The sequence below is a fragment of the Otolemur garnettii genome, unplaced genomic scaffold (assembly GCF_000181295.1).
Source record: "Otolemur garnettii isolate 467f Iridium unplaced genomic scaffold, OtoGar3 scaffold00068, whole genome shotgun sequence".
Taxonomy (NCBI): Eukaryota; Metazoa; Chordata; class Mammalia; order Primates; family Galagidae; genus Otolemur; species Otolemur garnettii.
The window spans coordinates 7,215,513-7,240,078 of record NW_003852463.1 but is presented as its reverse complement, the minus strand read 5'-3'; the positions used below and the strand labels follow the sequence as shown (position 1 = coordinate 7,240,078).

General features: G+C 33.3%; 1 protein-coding gene across 1 annotated transcript in view; it reads left to right on the top strand.

Annotated features, from left to right (window-relative positions):
• The window catches only part of APLF (aprataxin and PNKP like factor), a 111,403-nt gene that overhangs the window by 73,262 nt on the left and 13,575 nt on the right, over positions 1–24,566 (top strand). Inside the window, exon 9 of the mRNA XM_003793486.3 lies at positions 24,292–24,338. Within this exon, the coding sequence (XP_003793534.1) occupies positions 24,292–24,338 (47 nt within the window). The remainder of the gene's footprint in view (positions 1–24,291; positions 24,339–24,566) is intronic.

Here is a 24,566-nt window from a genome sequence, read left to right as displayed (position 1 = left end):
ATTCTTTGATCATTTCAAAAAGTTTTTTAGTAGAATCCCTGGTGTTTTCCAGGTATACAATCATATCATTTGTGAAGAGTGACAATTTCCCAGAAATATGAAAATCTGAAGGAAATTGACCAATATGTGAAGCATGCCACCTTCCAAGACTAAGGCAGAATCAAGTGGAAATGTTGAACAGGCCTATATAAAGTTCTGAAATAGCATCAGCTATGCAAAATCTCCCTAAAAAGAAAAGCCCAGGACCAGATAGCTTCTCGTCAGAATTCTACCAATCTTTCAAAGAAGAACTGGTACCTATACTACTTAACCATTTCCAAAATATAGAAAAAGTAGGACTACTATCCAACACATTCTATGAAGCAAACATCACCTTGATCCTCAAACCAAGAAAAGACCCAACAAGAAAAGAAAATTGCAGACCAGTATCACTAATGAATATCAATGCAAAAATATTCAACAAGATCCTAACAAACAGAATCCAGCAACACATCAAACAAATTATACACCACGACCAAGTGGGTTTTATCCCAGGATCTCAAGGCTGGTTCAACATACATAAATCTATCAACGTAATTCATCACATATACAAATTAAAAAACAAAGACCATATGATCCTCTCAATCAATGCAGAAAAAGCTTTTGGTAATATCCAGCATCCTTTCATGATCAGAACACTTCAGAAAATTGGCATAGAAAGGATATTTCTCAAATTTATAAGAGCCCATCTACAGCAAACCCACATCCAATATTGTATTGAATGGAGCTAAATTGAAATCATTTCCACTTATATCAGGAACAAGACAAGGTTGCCCATTGTCTCCATTGCTCTTTAACATTGTAATGGAAGTTTTAGCCATCGTAATTAGGGAAAGGTAATCAAGGGTATCCACATAGGATCAGAAGAGATCAAACTGTCACTCTTCACAGATGATATGATTGTATACTGGAAAACACTGGGGATTCTACTTAATTTTTTTTTACACTCTGTTGCAATCAAAATCCAATTAAGGTTCATATATACCAAAAGTGGCAATGTCTCTTAAGTTATTTGGTCAATAGGTTTCTCTTTATTTTTCCTTGCTCTGTATATCTATTGAAGAAAGCCAATCATTTGTTCTGAGGACTCCATACACTGGATTTCTGATTACATTATCAGGATATCATTTGTTATGTTCTCCTGTGTTTCACAATAATTTGTATTAATACTTGGAGCTAAAGGCATGATCAGATATCAGTTCTAAAAATTGTAGAAGTTGGCTGGTCCTATGAGTATTATTTCCCTCTTGGTCTCTAAAATGCTTTAACTTTTGACATCTTCTTTGATGTTTACAAATATTTGATTATTAATTAATAATAATTATTATTATTAATTTATAATATATTTCCATGTAGTTATGTAGACAAATTTTTAGACTCTGTGAAATTTAAATTTTACATCTTTGGAAATGTACTGATGTTTGTTTTGCTGAACATACAATGCACACTTCAATGTATATTTTCTAATTGCTGGAAGTAAGACTTTATTAACGTCAACTTGGTCAGGTGGTTATAGTGTTGTCTAGATATTTTTATATTGTTCATGATATTTTCTGTAGTTCTATTAGCTACTAAGAGAGGGATGTTAAAATCTCTGCTAGTATTATTTGTCTACTTCTCCCCTTAATTCTTTCAGTTTTTCTTAGTGCATTAACAGAAGTTTGTCCTCAGTAGAAAAACCATAAAGATGGGGAATTCACTCAGTACTGTTCACTTCTTCCACATATTGACTCACTTTTGGTAGCAATCCCCTGGCTTTTGACTATTTTCTTTAATATTTTTTTTGTTGTTGTTGTTGTTGTTGTTTTTTGAGACAGAGCCTCAAGCTGTCCCCCTGGGTAGAGTGCAATGGCTTCACTGATCACAGCAATCTCCAACTCCTGGGCTCAAGCGAGTCTCCTGCCTCAGCCTCCAAAGTAGCTGGGACCACAGGCGCCCGCCACAAAGCCTGGCTATTTTTTGGTTGCAGCCATTATTGTTGTTTGGCAGGCCGGGCTGGGGATTCGAACCCCCCACCTTAGGTGTATGTGGCTGGCGCCTTAGCCACTTGAGCCACAGGCGCCGAGCCTTCTTTAATATTTTTTTCTAGAATATGATTGGTACCTGTGAAAGTGTTGATCTGATACAATTTACTCTGTCATTACTACAACTCCTATTTTGTCTAATATAGCCACCCAGCTTTTGTTAGTTGTGTTTGTACAGTGTCTTTTTTCATCCTTTGACCTTCAACCTGTGCCCTTATGTTTAAGGACTCTTAATAGAGAATTTTATAAAGAATCTCTTATAACAACCATACTGTTGATTCATGGGTTTTTACTTTTAATCTAATTGTATAGTCTCTGCCTTTTCAGTAGTGTGCTTAGACCAGTTACATTTAATACAATTATTGATACATTTGTGTTTAATTTTCCCTTTTTACTGTTTTTATTTGACCCATAGATTCTTCGTGAGTGAGTGTGTGTGTGTGTGTGTGTGTGTGTTGTATTCTTTGGCTGGCTTTTTTCCCTTGGGCATATTTTTCATTTCATTTTTTCTCTGTTATTTTTTTTAATTTTATATCATTTCTGATTTTTTCAGTAGCTACACTAGATTTCAGTAGGTTTCTATGACTTACAATCTACTTTACTTTTGATGATTTTACCATTTCCCAAACATTACAAGAACCTTACATCAGTTTAATTCCATCTACTTTCTCTTCTGCCTTTTCAAAAACTTTTGCATTATATAGTTATACCTCTAAATATTAACTCACAAGATATTGTTATTATATTTTAGTTTTAAGCATCAACATTCTCTTATGTTTACTTATCATTTTGAACATCTTTTGGTTTGTTCCTAGAGTTTTATCTTTTCTTCTGACATCATTTTCTTTTAGTCTTAAATCTTTCAGTTTTATTGTGTCTTATTTTGATTTTTTAAAGGCTCTTTTCTTTCTTTCTTTCTTTCTTTCTTTTTGAGACAGAGTCTTGCTATGTCACCCTTGGTGGAGTCCTGTGGCATCACAGCTCATATAGCAACCTCAAACTCTTGGGTTTAAGTGATTCTCTTGCCTCAGCCTCCCAAGTAGCTGGGACTACAGGTGACCCCCACAACACCCAGCTATTTTTTTTTTTGTTGTTGCAGTTGTTTAGCTGGCCTGGGCCAGGTTTAAACCTACCAGTCTCTATGTATGTGGCTGGCACCATAACCACTGTATTATGGGTGCTAAGCCTTAAAGGCCCTTTTCATTATGTATAGGATTCTATTTTAACACATTTTGTTTCCTTTTCCCATTTCACTGATTCTTACTTCTGTAGTTTTGCTTGAAGATCAGTTGTCTATCTTATTGTTGTTCTTTCGAAATTAATGTGCTTCTTTTGTGGCCACTTTGATTTTTTATTTATTTTTTTTTTTTAATTCACCCTATTTTAACTTTGCTGAATTTTTTCACAAGTTGATATCTTTTTTAATGTGGGGAGATCACTTGGCTGTTACCTCATCAGATATTGTTTCTGTGCCATTCTATATTTTTTCTCCTTCTTGTATTCCAATTAAATATATATTAAATCTTTTGTCCCACACCTGTCTTTTGCTTGTTTTGTTATTTCCATTGGGGAGGGGTGGTCTGGGCTTCTGATTGGGTATTTGCTATTGACTTGCTTACTAATCTTCTACTCTTTTGTGTTTAGCCTGCTTTTAAATCCATCCAAAGAGTTCTTAATTTCAGTTACTGCATTTTCCAGTTCCAGGATGTTCATTAATTATTTTTTAAAATATAATTTTAGTGAAACTATCTATCTTGTCATTCATTTTCCTCATTATTTTTCTCTTTTGTTTAACATATCAGTCTTAGTTAAAGTTTTTATTTGCTAACCAACATTTCTGGTTCTGCTTCTTTTTTTTTTTTTTCTTTTGATCATTGGTCATATTTTTCTGCCTCTTTGTGTCTAACACCCTTTTATTGCAATCTTCACATTGTTTATAAAAAGGAAATAATGCTATCTTCCATAGGTAAGGGTACTTCTCTGTTTGGCAGATAGGGACTAGTCATTGCTGTCTAGTTAAAGATTTAGAGACAATTAATGACAAGGTGGGGCATGGGGGAAGGGAGATCAGACTGAGGAGTGAGGAGGTGTGGGCAAAAATATATATATACATATATATATATATATATAATAATGTCTCACACAAACTGGATTTAATTTTGATTTATGTATATTACTTAAACATCAATTTTTAATCCAACATGTCAATATATTGTTTATCATATTGCATCCTTATTCATCAGTGAAATATGTCTGTAATTTCCCCTTTATAATAATATATTTTTTCTAATTTTACTATCAAGGGTATCCAGACTAAGTAGAATGATTCTGAAGTATTTCTATTTCTACTGCTATAAGACTTGGTGTGATCTGGTTTTTTTTGTTTTTTATTTTTTTTTTAGAATTATTTTTTACTTTTATTTATACATATTAGTCGTCTATTTTTTCAGACTTTGGTGAAAACATAACAAGGAAAAAAATTTTGTTTGCTATTTGTATTTTGTCTTGTGTATTCTGTAACAAACAAATAGTAAATGATTATGTATTCAAAAAAAGAAAAAAAAAAGAAAATAGTGACTAATTCTCATATAAATTATATTTAATTTTGACCAAAGTACATTACTTAAACATTAATTTTTAATTCAACATGTTAATATGTTGTTTATCATATTGTATCTTCATTTATAAGTGAAATATGTTTGTAATTTCTCTTTTATAATAATATGTTTTCTCCAATTTTAATATTAGGTGTATCCAGATTAAGTAGAATGATTTTGAAGTATTTCTTTTTCTATTGTCTATAAGATTTGGCATGATCTGTTTTTTTTTTAATTATCTTTTACTTTCACTTATAAATATTAGTTGTCTTTTTTTTTGAGACTTTGGAAAAAACAAAATAAGACGTTAACTGATCAAAGTATTCTATAATAGACATACTTCTGACAATGGGAATGTTACTTTCTTTGCATTATTACTATTATTATTGCCTAATATTTCGTTGCAGCAATAGTCTGATTTCTTTTCTGAATGTATTTATCTTCTTTCGTTCTTTATGAGGTTTTTGTTCTCAGTCCTTATGTTAAATATTATTATTGTCATTAAATTTAGCCTTTTAATTCTGTAAAGGCAAAAAAAAAGATTAGATAGATGATAGCTAGTTTGAAGTTTTACTAAAACTCAGTACATCTTTGGTTTGTCTTCCTTTAATATGGCTTTTCTAGACTTTTATGTGAGAGGCAGGTATGTCTTCTTAGGTTTGGAACTTTTGGGGGTAGATTTTGGGTATAGCCCATTATCCTTCCACCCTCATATCTTAAATTTTGGCACATTTCTCGATAGAAAACCAGTTATGTATTTATTACAGATTTCTTTCCTCCTGTGAGTCTTTGTCTCTGTAACACTGCGTTAGTGGGAGATAATATGCTGTTTTTTTGAGTTTCACCAGGACTTTCAGCCTCTCACACCTCCCAGGAACTCAATAAACATTTTTTAGGGAAAAATAAGCTTTGTATTTAGGGCTCCTTTAGTTTCTAAACTATCATGACAACCCTATGAAAGCATGAAAAGCTCTACTAGTTTCTCTTTCTTGAAATAGGGTTCTCTTCTTGGTTCAAATCTTATACTTAACCTACACCAAGAATTGGCAAGTGCCTTCAGGGGAAAAACAAAACAAAAGAAACAGAAAAAATAAAACCCCAGCTAATACTGGCAGCTCTTGTAGAAAAGGCTTTCTCGTCTCCAGAATTTTAGGTAATGTAAAATTCTCACTGCTCCCACAATTCTGTCATAAAAGTAATTTGTACAGTCTAACAGGATGTTTTTAAGTTGTTAAAACAAGTATTATTCCACTGTGATATCCTATGTCCTTCTCAAAAGCAAAATGCAAATATCGTATTATTGAGAAGAATAAGAAGAAAATACAAATCCTTACTAAGAAAAATTATGTAAAAAATTGCTGTCTTGGGGGTGGCTCCTGTGGCTCAAAGGAGTAGGGCGCTGGCCCCATATGCCAGAGGTGGCAGGTTCAAACCTGGCCCGGGCCAAAAACTGCAAAAAAAAAAAAAAAGTTGCTGTCTCTATGTTACCGTCTCTTTAAAAGAGGTCAGAGGAAGGAGCAGTCCAGAGAAATTACTCTAAGGCTAATAGCCTAAACAAGGTATTTTGATTGAAGAGATTATTAATTTTTTAGGTCAACAGTATAATAATAGAAATCCTGGTTGCAGAAGTCATGATATATATTTACATACCTGTACCTTTTCTTGTCCCATTATCATTATTGAGCAAAGTATATGTAAAATAGATTTATTTCATATCACTGGTAATGTTAAACCTTTGTTATATTATAATCAGTTTACTTTTTAACAATCTTGATTTGTGACAATGTTATTTTTATTAGCCATTTATTGTTTAATGTCAGAAAATAAGCCTTGTGTATCAAAATGATAAAAGTTCTGATTTTGTTTGCTTAAAAGCATATATATATATGTGCATATTCAATTTTTCTTGTTGTCACCAAAGAAAATATTGAAGTTTCACAGATCATAAAACAAGCTATCAAATAATTATATTTAGAAAAGTAAAAAATCATATATTCCAAAAGCAGAGTTCTGATAAGCCTGTTTTCCATGGTGGATGGCACATTTGAAGGCGGATGAGAGCTATGATGTGTATTTGCTTTTTTTCTTAGAAATTTGCCTTCACAAAAATGGTTAAGAATGAGTCTTATGTAAAAACAATTATTCTTTGAACTAAATGCTAGCTAGCTTTCTATCTTTATTTTTAGTTTTGCTTTTCAGTTTACTTTTTAATCCTTTGAAGGTATGCAAGTCAGTTTCTCATTTTGATATATCTAGGCAATCACAGGTGTTGTATACCCTGTTAAATGATACTGCATACCAGCTATGTAAATTTATATGATATTATATTTCCAACTATTGTCATATGAGGTCATACTTTTATTATGGTAGAACAAATATGTAAACATAAAATTGTACATAATTGGATATATTTCATTATTAAATGTTCCATACCATTTCATGAATAAAATAGAAAAAAGTAGATATGGATCACAGATATAAATGCATACTATAGTAAAAATAAAGATATCAATAGCCATTCAAATATTGAAGGTTGGTGTTTAGTAAACAATATGTTATTATTAAATTTTACTTTTTTCTAGACTATAGGCATTGTTCACATTTTCTCTGACTTATACTTTTTAATCTAACAAAATCGAATTCAACTTTGAAAAGAGAGAATTTGAAAGAAATAGCTGATGTTGTCATTTTAAGAATCCTGACTTTTTAATTTATTTTTGTGTGTGCACTGCACACTGCTGTTTGTCAGAAGACTCATTCAGTTTAATGGATTTGATTAGTTTAAGGCACTTGTCTGAATTACAGCATTAAATACTTGGTGTCCAGCATAACCCAATGATCTGTCCCTGCCTCTGACTCATTCACTTCCTCTCAGGAATAATAGGATTTTATGCAGTGGCAGTGCGTTATTCCTATTTTTACTTGTTAAGGTAAGCACTACATCTAGAATATACATGGACATATACTAAAATGAATGGGACCTATTCTCATCCAACTTAATGTAGTAATGTCAAACTCATTTATACTGTATTGGATTACAAAATTCTGGGTAGTCATGCAAGTGAAAATACTGATTTTCAGAAGCTAGTGCCAAATTAAAAAAAATTATGTCTTCTAAAAGAGATCATGTAGAGAAGCATATTTCAATTATCAACTATAAGTGTTTGTAATGTGGTATTGAATTTGCTACATGGCCTGTATTTCACAAAAGAACACAATGTTTTTCCACAAGCACTATTTTTTGAAACATATATTTGCTAGTGAGTTAATTCATTGTTTTTTGTTATTTGATGATCCAGATTTATAGCTTTTATGTAAAGTTTTTGCTATTCCCACTGTTATTTTTGAAAAATGTTCCAAGTTATTGCAATATTTTCTTAATTGACAGAAAGTGTAATCTTTCCTTGGTATCTCTGAGGGATTTGTTCCAGGATCTCAGCAGATACCAAAATCTGTAGATGTTTAAGTCTCCTATATTTGTTCATATAACCTACACAAATCCTCCATCTCTAGAGATCCTTTATCTCTATTTTAAATCATTTCTAGATTCCATGCAATATCTAATAAAATTAAATTCTATGTAAGCAATTATTATACTCTATTGTTTAGGAATAATGACCAAAAAAGTATACATGTTCAGTACAAACTCAGTCATCATAGATGGTACCTACATTTTCAGTCTACAGTTGGTTGAATCTGCAGATTCTGAGCCGCAAGGGCTGAGTTTATATGAAGATGTAAACTTCAAACTACAAGATAATAATATTTAGAAACTACTTAATAAGAAAAAACAAGAACATGTATATTCAGTACAAATCGAGGAAATATTGAGGCAAAAATTTATAGGTCTTTATAAAGAGAGTAATTATCAGGTAGTTGAGATTTCTAGACTCACTCATTAGATGCTATCAATCATTTTATTTATAGTTAAGAACAATCAAAGTTAGTAGCACCTTAATCCATTTTTATACATTCTGCATATAGAGAAGGTAAACCTATCATTATTTGCCATACTTAGAATTTTTAAATTATGTGTAAGGCTCTGATCTTGGAAGAAAGTATCTTAGACTAAATATTAATCACTTGCTACACAATTTTTTGTAAGACTTGGCTATGCTTTTTTTAAGTCTTCATATAAAAATCTAGTAACATCACTTATATTCATGTAGCCTTGATAAAATGTTCTGGAATATTTTTGTGGTTTTTAAATATTATTTATTTGAATATACCTTTGTTTTTATAATAATGAATTTGTTTCTCTTTGTTATATTTAGTGTTAATTACACATATATAAGAATTGTCAGAGGTTTTTTTTGTCATATGTAGTAAACTGTAGTGATCATCAATGAAGAAACTGAGTACTTCCTATTTTATACTGGCTCACTCTTTTGGTATTTAACAAAGACCATGTTTGTTCGTTCTTTCCTCTTTCTCAGAAATGTTTGAGACCTAGATATTTGATAATATAGGGTTCATGTTTTTGGTTCAGGTTTTAAAATAAGTATGAATTTCAAAAATGAGAGATAAGTTATTTTATTTTAATAAAATATAAATCAATAAAGTGAATAAACAACATATAGAATTGGAGAAAATATATGTAAGCCATACAGCTGACAAACAGCTGATGACCAGAATCTATAAAGAACTCAAGCCAGCAAGAAAAAAATCAAACAATGCCATAAAAAATTATTGCTCTATTGTTTCCCTGGCTATGCAGAAGCTTTTTAATTTAATCAGATCCCATTTGTTAATTTTTGTTGTTACTCTGATTGCCTTTGGGACTTCTTCATAAATTCTTTGCCTATGCCAATGTCTGTAAGAGTTTTTCAAACATTTTCTTGTAAAGTTCTTATAGTTTCATGCCTTAGGTTTAAGTCTTTTATCCATTACGAATTAAATTTTGTGAGTGGTAAGAGGTACGGATCCTATTTCAGTCTTACACATGTGGCTTTCAAATTTTTTCAGCACCATTTATTGATTGGAGATTCTTTCCCCCAGTATATGTTTTTGTCTGCTTTATCAAAGACCAGGTGGCAATATGTGAATGGTTTTATATCTGAGTTTTCTGTTATGATCAATTGGTATATGTGTCAGTACTTATACCAGTACTGTGCTATTTTACTTACTATATATATATATATAGCTATAATATATAGCTTACTTATAATATAGCTTGAAGTCTGGTAAAGTGATGCCTCCTGATTTGTCTTTTTTGCTTAAGGTTGCTTTGGCTATTTGGGCTGTTATGATCGATTGATATATGTGTCTGTTCTTATACCAGTACTGTGCTATTTTACTTACTCTATATATATATATAGCTATAATATATAGCTTACTTATCATATAGCTTGAAGTCTGGTAAAGTGATGCCTCCTGATTTGTCTTTTTTGTTTAAGGTTGCTTTGGCTATTTGGGCTGTTTTTTGGTTCCATACAAAGCATAGAGTTATTTTTTCTAGACCTGTGAAAATAGTCTTAGTATTTTAATGGGGATTGCATTCAATGTATAGCTCACTTAGGGTAGCATAGATGTTTTAACAATGTTGATTCTGCTGATTCATGTGCATGATGTATTTTTCCATTTGTTTACATCCTCTGCTGTTTCTTTCCTCAGTAATTCAGAGGTCTCCCTATACAGAACTATAGAATCTAACCTCCTAGGTTAAATACATTCTTAATGCTATTATGAAAGGTATTGAGTCTTTGATTTTATTCTCAGCTTGATTGTTGGTATATAGGAATGCTAGTGATTTATGTACCTTGATTTTGTATCCTGAGACTCTGCTAAATCTGTTTATCAATTCCAGGAGTCTCTTGGAGGAAATTTTAAGGTTTTCTAGGGATAAGATCATATCATCATCGAAGAGTGATAGTTTGACCACTTCTGTCCCCATTTGGATACCTGTGGTTTCCTTTTCTTGTCTGATTACTCTGGCTAGGACTTCTAGCACTATGTTAAATACAAGTGGTGGCAGTGAGCACCCTTGTCTAGTTCCAAATCTAAGTGGGAATGCTTTCAGTTTATCCCTGTTCAGTATAATGTTGGCTGTGAGTTTGTCATATATGGATTTTATAATTTTTAGGTATATTCCATCTATACATATTTTGTTAAGTGTTCTTACCATAAAAGGGTGCTAAATTTTGTCACATTCTTTCTCTGTTGTCTATTGGGATGATCACACGGTCTTTGTTTTTGCTCCTGTTTATGTGGTGAATTGTATTTATAGATTTTTATGTGTTGAGCCATCCTTTAATCCTTGGGATGAAGCCTGCTTGGTTGTGGTGGATTTTCTTTGTTTTGATGTGCTGCTGAATTTGGTTTGTTAGAATTTTTGCATCTATATTCATAAGGAATATTAGCCTGTAGTTGTTTTTTGTGTTTTTTGTTGTTGTTGTTGTTGTTTGTTTGTTTTTTGTCATTTTCTACCTTTGGTATCAAGTTCTTATTTCCGAGGTGAGCTGATTCAATGTAATGGCTCCATAGCCATATGTTCAAGTGCCTTCATTTGGTTGTGTTAATAGGTGGTACAAAATTATCACCTCTGAAACAGAACTCTTGATTTTTCTCATGAAAATAACTCTTTCCCAAGTAAGTGTTCCTCACCTCTATAAATGATTCCACTATCTACATAGTTCTACAGCCAAAAGGCACCCTTGATTCTTTTTTTTCCTTTACTCATTCAGTTTATCAGCAGGTCTTGCCACTTCAACCTTTACAATAATTAGAAAGCTGACCACTTCTTAGGTCCTCCACTTCTGCTCTCTACCACCTTAGTTGCAATGCCATCATCTCTTGGCTGGAGTACTGCCTTAGCTTCTTAACTAATATGCCTATTTTCTCGCTTTCTTCCTATAGTTCACAGTCCTCATAGTTGCCACAGTAATTCTTTAAAGATAAAAAATATGTTGTTTTCCTACTCAAAACTTTCCAAACGCTTCCCACGGTAAACTTTACCATAGCTTACAAGTCCTTCTCTGACTTCATGATCTATTATTTTCCTTCTTATCTATTCCCCCTTGGGCTATACCAGTCTTATAGGCTTTACCAAGTACTCTAACCTGTTTCCTTTTCTGGGCCTTAGCAAATGTAAAGATATTTACATTTCCTCTTCCTGGAGTGTTTTCCCTTCAGATATGTATGTGTTACATCTCTTCAGAAATGCCTTCTATGACCATTCTACCTAAATACCTACTCCATCTCTCCATGCTTGCTCACTCTTTAATTTTCTTCAGAGGAATCACTTCCTGAAATTATAAATGTGTGTTTGTCTGTCTTACCCACCAATGCATAAAGCCCATGAAAGCAGAAACTGTCTCTCTATTTACTACTGACTGAATCTCTGGAAGCTTGGTACATAGTAGGTATTCAGTGATTTTTTATTGATAGATGATACAAATGAAATGGATGGCAACAGGATCTATTTTAATCATTTCTGTTTAAACATTGTTCATAGGATCATCATCAGGAAACACTAGAAAAGTTCAGATTTTCCATTGGTTTACTATAATTATAATGATTTATAAAAGCCATATAAAAAATTTATAAAATACCATGTTTATAAAATACCAATGTTTCTTATGGTATTAAAATATACTTTTACTTAAACTTTTTGTTATTTGTGTACCTGTATCATTAAGGTAAGAATAATGTTTTGGTAAATATATATTTTAAAATATAACAGCTGACAAAAAACTGATGAGATTATGGGTATGTAGCTTTATGTTTACAACTCAAAGATTCTGTTGATAACAAAGAACTGTTAATAATTTAAAACAATGAAAAAAAAACCAGGATTTTGAGACCTGCCAAGTTACAGAAAATGCCATTTGTGAAAAAGGTTGATATAAATCTTCTTTTATGAATGAACTCTGATTAAGTAATTCCATTCATTACTGGAAAAATATCTGGTTCACATTTGGCATTGCCCTTGAAAAGTTATTTTGAATGTTCATATGCCCTCAAAGAGCTATACAGAGTTGCTGCTTAGCTTTAACCTAGGGTTGTGTGAAAAAGACATTTTGCTTTGTTATGAAATAACTTATTTTTGAAAATGGAGTCTACAAAACCAAATGTTAGGAAATATCCTATAAATGTCTGACATGTGACTGGAGGAATTTTCAACCAGAACTGTACGTATTATTGAAGGAAGAAGTCAGCCATTTAATATTAATTGACAGTTACTTTTAATGGCACATAAGATTTCTAGCCACTGTTGGATACCTTACAGTGAAATTGATTTTTATGTCTATCAGAATAGCTGATATCTGTAAAATGCTTAATACAATACAGATGTTTATACACATTACTTCATCTAACCCTTGGAACAACCCTATATGAGGTAATCAATGCTATTTGTTTTTCACATGAGGAAAGAGACTTGGTTTAAAGGACTTCTCCTAAGTCACACAACTAATAAACTGTGTAGTTTGAATTCAGGCTCAACTCTTCTGATCTCCAAGCCTGAGACCCTTCTATAGTTAGTAATCAAAAGCTTAAAAAGCCATATGAGACTTTTTATCTTACATGGTCCAAGAGACAGTGGTATTTATCTTTTAAGCACTTGTAAAGGACTCTTAGTGTGTCTAGCTAACCTGAGTGATTGATTTACTAAACCTAAATATCTTACAGTGCTGAGCTGTCTGTATCTCAAGAACTTGATTGCAATGGAGTTTGATTAATCTGAGTGTCATATTTTCATCGTTTCCTGTGGAAGTATTGTGAATTGTTAAAGGCAGGAAATTCTAACGTATTTTACTCTTGAGTTCATATAAAATGATTCAATGAGTGCTTTGATTATTAACTTTATAGGTCTGAGTGCAAACCAATTTCAGCACATTGGTCATCTTTTCAACGTAATGAGAATAGGCATATATTCTGGAATATATTCAAAAGGTTGATTTCTGAAAAACAGTAGGAGCCACATGTTGGGTTTTACTAAAAACTTAAAGTATTAGCATTAACTCAAGAACGTTCATTTTTAGTTCAGAAATTATTAGAAACTGTTTCTAATACTTCAACCAGTGAGAATTAGTATTACAAATGATTCCTTCAAATTCTTCTTAAGAATTAAAATTATTTTCTTAAGAAACAATAAAGATAGCAAAAAACAAGTGTTTTTTTGTTTTGTTTTGTTTTGTTTTTGAGACAGAATCTCAAGCTGCTGCCCTGGGTAGAGTGCTGTGGCATCACAGCTCATAACAACCTCTAACTCCTGGGCTCAAGTGATTCTCCTGCCTCCACCACTCAAGTAGCTGCCGCACCCGCCACAACACCCAGCTATTTTTTTTGGTTGCAGCCATCATTGTTGTTTGGTGGGCCCAGGCTGGATTCAAACCCTCTAGCTCAGGTGTATGTGGCTGGTGCCTTAGCCACTGGAGCCTTAGGCGCCGAGCCTCTTTTTTCTATTAAGTAGAAAAATATAGTAAATCACATAACCTTGTAGATGGACAACCTAAAGACTCTGATTACAAAAAAAAAAAACTGTTAGAACTAATAAATAGACTCAGTAAAGTTGCAAGATATAAAATTAACACACAAAATCAGTAACATTTGTATACACTAATGGTGAACTACCAAAAAAAAATCAAGAAAGCAACCTCATTTACAATACCTACAAAATACCAAAATTACTGAGGAATAAATTTAACCAAAGGATAAAAGACCTGTACACTAGGCTAGGTGTGGATTATACACGCCTATAATCCTAGCACCCTGGGATTATACACACCTACAATCCTAGCACTCTGGGAGGCCAAGACGGGTGGATTGCCTGAGCTCAGGAGTTAGAGACCAGCCTGAGTAAGACTGAGACTCCATCTCTACTAAAAATAGAAAAACTAGCTCGGCATTGTGGCAGACACCTATAGTCCCAGCTACTTGGGAGGCTGAGGCAAGAAGATTGCTTGACTCCAAGAGTTTGAGGTTTCTGTGATCTATGATGCCACAGCACTCAATGCAGGGCGACAGAGTGAGGCTCTATCTCAAAAAAAAGAAAACAACCCAGAAACCCAAACCTGTACACTGAAACCTGTAAAACAATGATGAAAGAAATTGAAGAAGACATAAATAAAATGTCTTGTATTCATGAATTATATTATTAAAATGTCCATACTACCCAAAGCAAACGTTGCATACTACCCAATGCAATCCCTATCAAAGTTCTAGTGACATTTTTCAGAGAAATAGAAAAAACACATGGCCTACAGACACATGAAAAAATACTCATCATCCGTAATCATCAGAGAAGTGCAAATCAAAACCACTTTGAGATATCATCTAGCCCCAGTAAGATTAGCCCCATCACAAAATCCCCAAACGAGAGATGTTGGCATGATGTGGAGAAAAGGGAACACTTCTACACTGCTGGTGGGAATGCAAACTAATACATAACTTTTGGGAAGATGTTTGAAGAACACTTAGAGAACTAAAAATAAACCTGCCATTCGATCCTACAAGGTAAAAATAAACCTGCCATTCAATCCTACCTCTACTAGGTATATATCCAGAAGACCAAAAATCACACTATAACAAAGATATTTATACCAGAATGTTTATTGCTGCCCAATTCATAATTGCTAAGTCATGGAAGAAACCCAAGTGCCCATCGACCCACGAATGGATCAACAAATTGTAGTATAAGTACACCATGGAATATTATGAAGCCTTAAAGAAAGATGGAGACTTTACTTCCTTCATGTTTATATGGATGGAGCTGGAACATATTCTTCTTAGCAAAGTACCTCAAGAATGGAAGAAAAAGTATCCAATGTATTCAGCCCTACTATGAAACTAATTTATAGCTTTCATATGAAAGCTATAACCCAATTATAGCTCAAGAATATGGGGAAAGGGGAAATGGGAGGGAGATGGGTGGAGGGAGGGTAATTGGTGGGACCATACCTACAGTGCATCTTATAAGGGTACATGTTAAATTTATTAAGTGTAGAATATAGATGTCTTAACACAATAACTAAGAAAATGCTATGAAGGCTATTGTTAACCAGTTTGATGAAAATATTTCAAATTGTATTTAAAACCAGCACATTGTACCCCATGACTGCATTAATGTACACACCTATGATTTAATTATCAAAAAAAGAAGAAAAGAAATAGAAAAAATAATCCTTTTGTGTTCCAATCCCAGAACTACAAAAGACTCCAAATAGTTGAAGCAATCTTGAGCGAAATGAACGAAGCTTTAGGTATCACACTACCGGACTTCAAAAATATACTTCAAAGCTGTAGTAATCAAGACAACATGATATTAGCATAAAAACAGACTCATAGCCTAGTGGAACATAATAGAGAGCTCAGAAATAAATTCAACATTTATGGCAAATTGATTTTCATCAAAGATGCTAAGAACACACAATGGGAAAAGAACAGTTTTTTAAATCAATAGTGTTGGAAAAACTGGATATCCACACATACAAGAATAAAATAATATCCTATCTCACACCATATAAAAAATCAACTAAAGTGGATAAAAGATTTAAATATAAGACCTAAAAATATAAAAGTACTAGAAGAAAGTGAAGAGGACAAACTCCATAACATTGGTCTTGGCAATGATTTTTTTTTTGATATGACCCTATAAGAACAGGTAACAAAAGTAAAAATCGATAAATGAGATTACATAGAACAGAAAAGCTTCTGCACAGCTAAGGAAATAATTAACAGAGTGAGGAAACAACCTGTGGATAGAGGAAATATTTGCAAACTTTACATTTATTAAAGGATTAATAACCAAGATAAATAGGACCTCAAACAACTCTACATCAAGGAAACAACCTGATTTTAAAGGACTTCAGTAGATTCTTTTAAAAAACATACACATCACCAACAAGAGTATGAGAAATGCTGAACATCACTAATCATCAGGGAAATACAAATTGGAACCACAGTGAGATATCACCTTATACCTATTAGAATATATTAGAATGGCTTTTTATGGAAAAGACCAAAAACAACAACAAAAAAGTGTTGGCAAGGGTATAGAGAAAAATGGATGCTTGCACACTCTTGGTGTTAATCTAAATTAGTACAGCTATTATGGAAAGCAGTATGGAAGTTTTTTTAAAAATTAAAAATAGAAGTACCACAAAAAATCCCATGTAGTTGAAGTAATCTTGAGCAAAATGAACAAAGCTTTAGGTATCACATTACCTGAATTCAGAAAAAAATTATATTTTTCTTTTTTTTAAAAATTTACTGTTTAATAAATAAAATTGTATATGTTTGTAGTATACAGTTTGATGTTTTAAAATATATATACATTGCAGAATGGCTAAATCAAGCTAATTAATATATGCATTACCTCACAAACTTAAACCATTTTTCAGGGTGAGAACACTTCAAATCTACTCTCTTAGTACTAAATTTTCAAGTAATACAATGCATTGTTAATAACCATACATTGTTAACTATGTATATATGAAATACATCGTTATTAACTATAGTGACCGTGTTGTACAATAGAGCACTTGAAGTTTTTTCTTCTAAATGAAATTTTGTATCCATTGACCAACATCTCCCAACCCATCCTCCTGGCCATCTCTAGTAACCACCAAAGGCTTGTATTTTTATATTCCATATGAAAGTGAGATTATGTGGTACGTCTCGCTGTACCTGGCTTATTTCACTTAACATAGTGGCCTCCAGTCTTACAGAATTGCCTTCTTTTTAAAGGCTGAATAGTATCCATTGTTTACATAGACCATATTTTCTTTATTCATTCATCTGTTGATTGGCACTTATTTCATGTCTTGGCTATTGTCAGTAATGTTGCCATGAACATGGGATAGCAGATATCTCTTCCACAAACTGGTTTCATTTCCTTTGGGTATTTATACAATAGTGAAAATGTAGAAATGATAAATTATTACATCATTTTGAAAATTCATGTGAAAACTTAAACTTTGTAGATAGATTTGTTTATGAGACATAGTTAATATAATTGACTACAACCTTATGAAAGGCACTCTTGTAAATGCTATGAAAGATATTAAGAAGTATAAGAAAAATCTGCTCTCCAGCAGCTTGACAGAAGAGAGAGATAATACACATAAATGTAAACTGAGTGTCTGTGTTGAAAATTTAGATGATAGTATAAGAAATCTTGTGGTAAATACCAAATGGTGGATATGGACAATATATTCTGGAGATATTTCCCATTCATTATTAGAGCTGCTTTGATGAAAATGGTATGATTGAACTGAGTCAGTGCAGAGTTAGAAGGGTATGCTTGGCAAAAGAGCTGTGAGACGATGGCTATCAATGAGAAAAAAAAAAAACTACTCCCCTGGAGTAGAAACAAAAGATAGGCTGCAAGTAAAGGTTGAAGCTGAGATCATGAAGGATCCTAAAGGAGAGGATAATGTAAGAATTTAGCATCCAGAGTACTCTATTGAAGCATTTGAATTGTTACATAAATCAAACATGGCTTTTTAAAAGTCTTTTTGTAGATGCTATATTTTCTGTGTGGGTTCATTTTCCTACTGAAGATCATCTATCCTGTGCATTGTACTTATCATCAGAAAGAATAAACTATATTTGAAAATACCCAAAATAGGAAACTTCTGACCTTGGCACAGGATATTTTTTTTCCTTCATTTTCAGTGAAATAGCCAGCAAAATCTTATTGATATTAATTCATTTGCTTTAAATTGGAGATTCAGTGTCTAAGTTAAATGTGCAAAAGCACCAACTCAACTAGTTTCTTTTGGTCTGTCTATTTCAGTCATATACCTTTTTATAAAAATAGCAGTTTATAAAAATAGCAGTTGTAGGAAGAAATGGAAACTATTTAATAGAGCTTCTAAGAAACAGTTCTCCCCTTCAATAACGGATCTAAACCTGCACGTGGGCTGAAAAATTGTTCCCATTCTTAAATATAAAATTTTGTAACATATTTTCTGCTTTTTGGAATATGCAAATGTAAAACATTTCTTATTCATCATTTATTCTGAAATGGCTTTCCTTTTCCTAGGTGGTATATACAATGTTAGAACATATTTAAGTGCAGCTATGGATGTTCCAAAACAGTAGAAAATGAGGAACCACCTTCTGAAGCTTTAAAGTTGAACCAGTACTCCACCCTCCACTTTCTGATACTGTCTCATGTTCTCTTTTTAAAAAGTTACTCTCCCTTTTAATCTTTCTAGCCTGACAACTAATGCTAGCATTTAACTGTTATTTGGTATATTAACTGTACTTGCATCTCTGTTAACTCCCTTGGTTCCCTTTCTATCCTTTTTAAAGCCTGTCATTTAGTTAAGAGTTTCTAAAGCAGCTTCTGAAGGAGGTCCCAGAAGCAAACAATTAAGACCATATTTAACTTTTTAGTAATCCCTGTTTGCCTGTTACTGGCAAAGCGGGAAAAGATAGAACTGCTTGGTACTTGAAGGAAACATATTAAAAGGAAGGAGGAAAAGCCTTTACATCTCAAATGACTATAGAGAGATAATTATAAGACATCAGTTCTGAGGGCGGTGTCTGTGGCTCAAAGGAGTAGGGCATCTCCATATGCCGGAGATGGCAGGTTCAAACCCAGCCCTGGCCAAAAACTGCAAAAAAAAAAAAAAAAAGACAGACACCAGTTTTGAGTATTAATACTTAACAAATCTTGATAAAGGTATATGGAGATTTGGATTTTTTTTTTCAAAATAAAAAGTTACTAAAAAAATCTCAAGTGACTAGTAAAGTTTTTTAGATTAATGATAAAGAATATCTTTATTATTAATGTCACCCATTTTTTTCCCTCCTTTTCCAGTGCCCACAACGAATTATACTTTATAAATACTGAATTTAACAAGTCACTGACCCGCCCCAGCATGTTCAGTAGGAAGAGATTCCCACAAATCACCACCATAGCTGTGATCATTTGCAGCTCTCTTCATTACATAAGTTGTTCAGTTTATTTTTTTTTAAGTTTGAATTTATTTTCCATCAAAAGGTCAAATTTGGGTTAATTACCCTAAGTACACAATCTTGGGTAGAATCTTTTTTTCCACTTTTCAAGACTTGAGGTCTGACCCTAATTAACTGCAGTTGCACTCTGGACTGTGTTGAATGCTCACATTATAGGAAAAGTGACATAAAAGGAGGTATTAGCAATAAGGAATGTCACTGACACCTGACTCAGGCCTGACGTGTAATAAGTACTCAGTGACTATTTCTTGAACTAATAATGAATCAATGGCTAATATTATTCACCTGCTAAGCCCTTAGACTAAGAACTTACTGTATATTATTTCATGAATCCTCACAGCAGCTTCATATGAGTATGGGTCTATTGTAGTCTACCTTTTACAAGTGGGGAAACTGAAGCTTAGACAGTGTGCAGCAAGGTGGCTGAGCCAAGGTCCTGACTGGGGCTTTCTGATTTTACTTACTACCCTTGTACTTTCAATGATGGTATTTCTACCTATAGAACCTTTTTTAACTTGTTTCTTTTTTTTAGGGCCAGTCCATTAAAAAGAGGCTGTTGTATTGTTTGTTTGGGGGGATTAATTTTAAATCAATCTTGATTGGGAAGGAAGGATCTTTGTTTTCTTGGTTTTTAAAAACTGTGTCATCCCATATGGTAGCCACTAGCCACTTGTGGCTGTTTACATTTCAAGGTAAATGAACTAAAATGTTATACAATTTAGAATTCAATTCCCCAACTTTATTTCCCACATTTCAAGTGCTGAGCAGACACATGCAGTTAGTCACTACTGCATTGGACAATAGAGAGAGAGAAATTTGTTCTTATCACAAAAAGGTCTTTTGGATAGTGTTCCGAAATTCTAGAGTTTTCAGTTGGAACTAGTGAAAGTAACACTAGTTAAAACCTATCTTAAAAAATAGATTCCATGATTACCATGGCTCTCAAGCAATAACACTCTATGTTTCTCTTTTTTTAATTTTTATCTTTCTTTATCCTTTCTGCAAATATTTGACTGCCATGGCAGGGACTGCTATAGGAGTTGGGTTTCAATAACAAACAGAAAAAGACACAGCCTTTATCTTCCCAAGTCTTAGCATCTAAATTCATTTCAATTTAATTTTCTTTCAACAAACATCTTGTGAGAACCTCCATTTGTGCTGAGATCATGCTGGGTGCTGGAATACAAAGATGAATCCAGAGGAATCTGAGTTCCTTGAGGAACTCATAAATGGCAGGAGAGACAAACACATAAGGACAGTTAAAATGTAAAAGGATGAAAAGAAATCTTTCTCCAGCTGTGGAAGTCTTTCTGAAGGTGGTGTGGTGGCCCCTGAGTTTTAAGGAATCCACAAATGTCGAGCAGGTGGAGAAAGCTGAGTGGCTATAGCAGAGGCATCAAGGTGAGCAGTGACTCTGTGAGTCGTCTGGAGTTGCTAGAGCATTGTGAAGAGGAGGCGAAGTCAGAGACCACAAAGAACCTCGGTGACAGAACATGGCCTATGAGACCTTCCATTTTCTACCTACTATTTAACAGAAATTAAAAGCCAACAAACTGCCATTGGTGAAAGGGAGAGAAGGTGAAAGAAGGTTATGTAAAACGTGATTCCTAGGAGATACTTATTACATGGCAATTATTGCCTGACTGGGCCAAGAAGCACTTTGGAAATAAATTACTGGACTTCCAAGCTGAACTGTTACCTTGTATAAGAAGGAAACTGTTCTTAAACAAGATTGATGTTCAGATTATTCCATAGGAGACAGAAAATAATGCCAATGGGGAGAAAAATGAATAAGGACAGGCCTGAGAAGAATAATGAAGGGGCATTACTGGGTGGTTTATGATGTGTGCCATTTTGTTAATGTTAAGCTTTCCAAGGGTGTCATATAAGTCACAGAACAAGGCATTAAATGAAAATTTTATTTTTTTGTTTAAAACAACAAACTATGAACTAAATAAAAAGATAGGAGCTTGAGAACATGGGGAGTTGATTATAAGGGCATAAAATTGATCACAGGTGTATGTCTCACCATGAAGTTAATGAAGACAACCACCACATTTACGTTTGTTTGCTGCTTTAAAGATTATCAGATGGTTTGACCTTGCATTAATTCATGTGATCCCACCTCAGCTCTGGGAAATGGACATTATACTACCTCCATTTTACAGATAATGGATAGTAAAATGAACAAGTCTTGCCCAAGGTTCTTTCAACTGGAAAGAGCCAAACTGGAATTGAAACTCAGGTGCACTGACTCTAAAATGAATTCATTTGGTCTATTCAGCATCCTCCTCCAACCACACTCACTCAGAGAAAGTTCTTCAAAGGTTAGAACTCCTCTATTCCTCTCATCACAAAGTTACGTTTGACAATCAACCTTGATAAAAATCTCTTCAGCCCAAGTGAAGTTCCTTATGTTTATTATAGTTGGAATTCCAGAAACTTCAGTGAACTTCCCTAGAAGAAACAATCTGTTACCTCAAAAGAAAAGAACAGTAATGGCAAGTTCTTTCATGGGCCGCCTTGGTCGGTGCTGTCTGCTGTTGCTGCTCAGCGATTACATCTGGTGAAGTGAAGCAGCCTCACAAGCTGGAGGAGAGCAGGGAGACAGCTGCCGGAACACTCTACTTTTCTTAGTTGTATAAACTAATTTTATGAATTTATAATTACTTCTCAGCATCCAATAAATTATGATGAAGACAAGGGAAATTAATACTTGGAGCAAGTGCAAAATACTAGGTAATGTTAGACATAAGACAGAAATATTTATAAAGCATCTGGTCTGTTGTGCGACTAGACATTATTTATTTTGTTCACCAAAATCCCAATAGTGTCAAAGGCAGGGGGAGAAAAATACAGCATTTTTAAAGTAAAATGTTTATTATGAAATATTTTAAACATGAATCTACACTTTCGCAATCAAATGCAGTTTTTACACTAGTTTCATAAAGGACTTTATAAGTGAAAAATTTAATAACCTGATTATTTTAGAAACGCTTTTAAAATTTAGCCTATAAATTTGCCTAAACCACTGTCCTAATATGGTCATTATTCAAGTTGGAAAGACTGTGGGCAAGAACTTCACCTAGTTAGCTTATTTGCCACCTGAAGGAGGTAGAATATCTACTCTGAGATGATCTCTGGTAGTATTTAACATACTATGACTTATAGATTAGGTTCAAGGCTAGAGATTCACTTCTTGAGACTTTGGGCCATTTCCCCCCATTGGATTATATATGGAAATGTAATGTTGAATGAGAAGACTTACAGACAAATCTAAATTCATAAATAACCTAAGCTATGTATTGTTTTTAAATTGTCTTATTTGTCCAATTGAAAAGAAAACAAAAAAAAGAAGAAGAAGAAGAAGAAGGGTTAGTCTGAGAAAAAGAAGCCTAATGTTTGACCTAGATCCTGTGTTCTAAAAGATATTGTAACGAGTATTTCCCATCTTCACCATCTTCACAGAGGTTCTTATCAGTGAAGAAAATGTTTATCTAATGTCTGTCTTGCCCCTGCCCCCAGACTATGTCTCCTTAGTGGCAAGAATATGTGTCTTGTTAAATATTTTATCCTCAGTGCCTGCTTAGAGACAGAATACTGTGTAATACTCAGTCAATACTTGGTGAATGAATAAACAGAATAAACAGATGAATAAACAGAAAAACAGATTTTATCATGTAAAAATAATTACTTCTGATATAGGATATTAAAAAGTTGCACATCTCAGCACGTATCTGTTGTCAGTATACCCCAACCCTGCTTTGTCAGTCCCCTAAGAGAGAGGTACTAATCCAATTGGATTATGATGAACTTGTTGGCTTTGAATTTTGGCTGTTGGAAAAGGTTGTCTTATATATGTAGGGTGCCCAAACACTTGCTTAGTAAAATGAGAGAAGGGATTGAAAGTACATTTAATCAAAAATAGATCTTCAAACACTTATAGGGCATTTTTGTTTTGTTTTGGGATTTGGGGGGGTTGGGTTTTTGAGGTTTATTTATTTTATTTTGTATTTGAGACATGGCCCCACTCTGTCACCCAGGCTTGGGGACAGTGGCAGATCATAGTTCACTGAAGCCTTGAACTTCTATACTCAAGCAATCCTCCTGCCTAAGCCTCCCAAATTAATGAGATTACAGGTTTGAGCCACCACTCCTGACCTAAATACTAGTTGCTGTTTGACTTCATGTGATATCAATTTTTTAATGATATTGACTTTCCTCTTTTTTTATAACAAATGACTGATGTCCATTGGAGAGAAATTACTTAAATGCTCTTTTTTTCTGGCTTCAGAAAGAGCCTTAGAGGTATCTTTTTGAACACTAAACACATACACACAGAGACATAGACATATTTGATATTCGTGTCATATATTTTGCATACTATTTTACATTTTTTTTGTATGTGGTATATATTTTAGAAATAGCATATATTCTGTTTTGTGAGTGCAAGTTCTTTCCGGTAAGAGTGTGAGTTCTTTGAGGTTAAGAGTTTTGTCAGGGTTATCCTTCTTATCTTTGCATCTAGAAATGTGTCTGACCCAGTAAATACTGTAATTAAAAAGCAAATGGTTTTCATTAAGAAGCCTATTAGGTCCTAATTTTATTTGTAAATTAGTGTTCTAGTTTAGTTTAAATAGTCTTATCAATTTCTAGTTATTGGAAAACTGGATCTTAATTTTGCCTTTTTTTTTTTCTTCCAGGAAGAATCCCCAGCACAAGATAGAATATAGACATAGTACACTTCCAGGTAAGTAATTCTGCTGCAGAAAACTCAAAATGAAACCTTTGAATGATTTTCCTGTTAAACCTGAGTGCAGTTTTCAGTTTTTATGAGATTTTTTTCATCTCTGCTTCTATGAATTTGTTGAATTACTGGCTTGAATGTTTTTCTTAGTTAAAAGAAAACAGCAGTGAACCTTTTATATAGCAAATGTTTTCCCCAATCACTGTCCAAAATATGTATTTGTTCTTGTAT